The following is a 729-nucleotide window of genomic DNA, read 5'->3' on the forward strand; positions in this document are numbered from 1 at the left end:
GCCCCGGTGAGTCCCCGTGCCGGCGCGGCGGGAGGCGATGGGGACCCAGCCCGCTCAGCCTCTGCTCCTGCAGGTGGTTTGACCGCAAGCTGCAGGCGAACGAGGAGCAGTGCAGAGCTGTCACACACATCGTGACGGGGATGTCCAGACCAGCCCCATACCTCATCTTTGGCCCCCCTGGGACTGGCAAAACGGTCACCCTGGTGGAGGCCATCAAGCAGGTGAGTGGCTAGCGCCCAGGTCCAGACCCTGGCCCGTGGAGCTCAGTGCCATCAGCCCCTCCTCCCACCTAGGTATGGACGTGCTTCAAGGACGCCCGGATCTTGGCCTGCGCCCCTTCCAACAGTGCCGCAGACCTGCTGTGCCAGCGCCTCATCAAGGACATCGCGCCCCGGTACGTCTACAGGCTCATCGCCAGCTCCAGGAGCTACCAGGAGGTGCCTGCCGATATCAGGGTAAGTCCCTGCCCTCCGTCCCGGCACCCCGTGGCACATCTGGGCTGGAGGCCCCCGGGGAGAGCGGGATCCCACCGAACGCCTGTGTTTCAGCCCTGCTGCAACTGGGACAATGAGCATGGCTGCTACGTGTACCTGAGCAAGGAGCACCTGGGGCGCTACCGGATCCTCATCACCACACTGGTGACAGCGGGAAGGTCAGAGGACCTGGGATTGTCCCCACCACCCATGGCGGGTTGGCCCAGCGGCTGCGCTGCAACCCAACTGGTAAGGC

The 729-nt window shown here is 65.6% G+C and overlaps 1 protein-coding gene across 1 annotated transcript in view; it reads left to right on the forward strand.

The window, feature by feature from the left end:
- The window catches only part of MOV10 (Mov10 RISC complex RNA helicase), a gene marked incomplete at its 5' end in the record, with an annotated part of 5,263 nt that overhangs the window by 2,251 nt on the left and 2,283 nt on the right, over positions 1–729 (forward strand). Inside the window, 3 exons of the mRNA XM_010291368.1 lie at positions 55–221; positions 294–455; positions 549–652. Coding sequence (XP_010289670.1) covers positions 55–221; positions 294–455; positions 549–652 — 433 coding nt within the window. The remainder of the gene's footprint in view (positions 1–54; positions 222–293; positions 456–548; positions 653–729) is intronic.

Source organism: Phaethon lepturus, unplaced genomic scaffold, assembly GCF_000687285.1.
Source record: "Phaethon lepturus isolate BGI_N335 unplaced genomic scaffold, ASM68728v1 scaffold25627, whole genome shotgun sequence".
NCBI lineage: Eukaryota > Metazoa > Chordata > Aves > Phaethontiformes > Phaethontidae > Phaethon > Phaethon lepturus.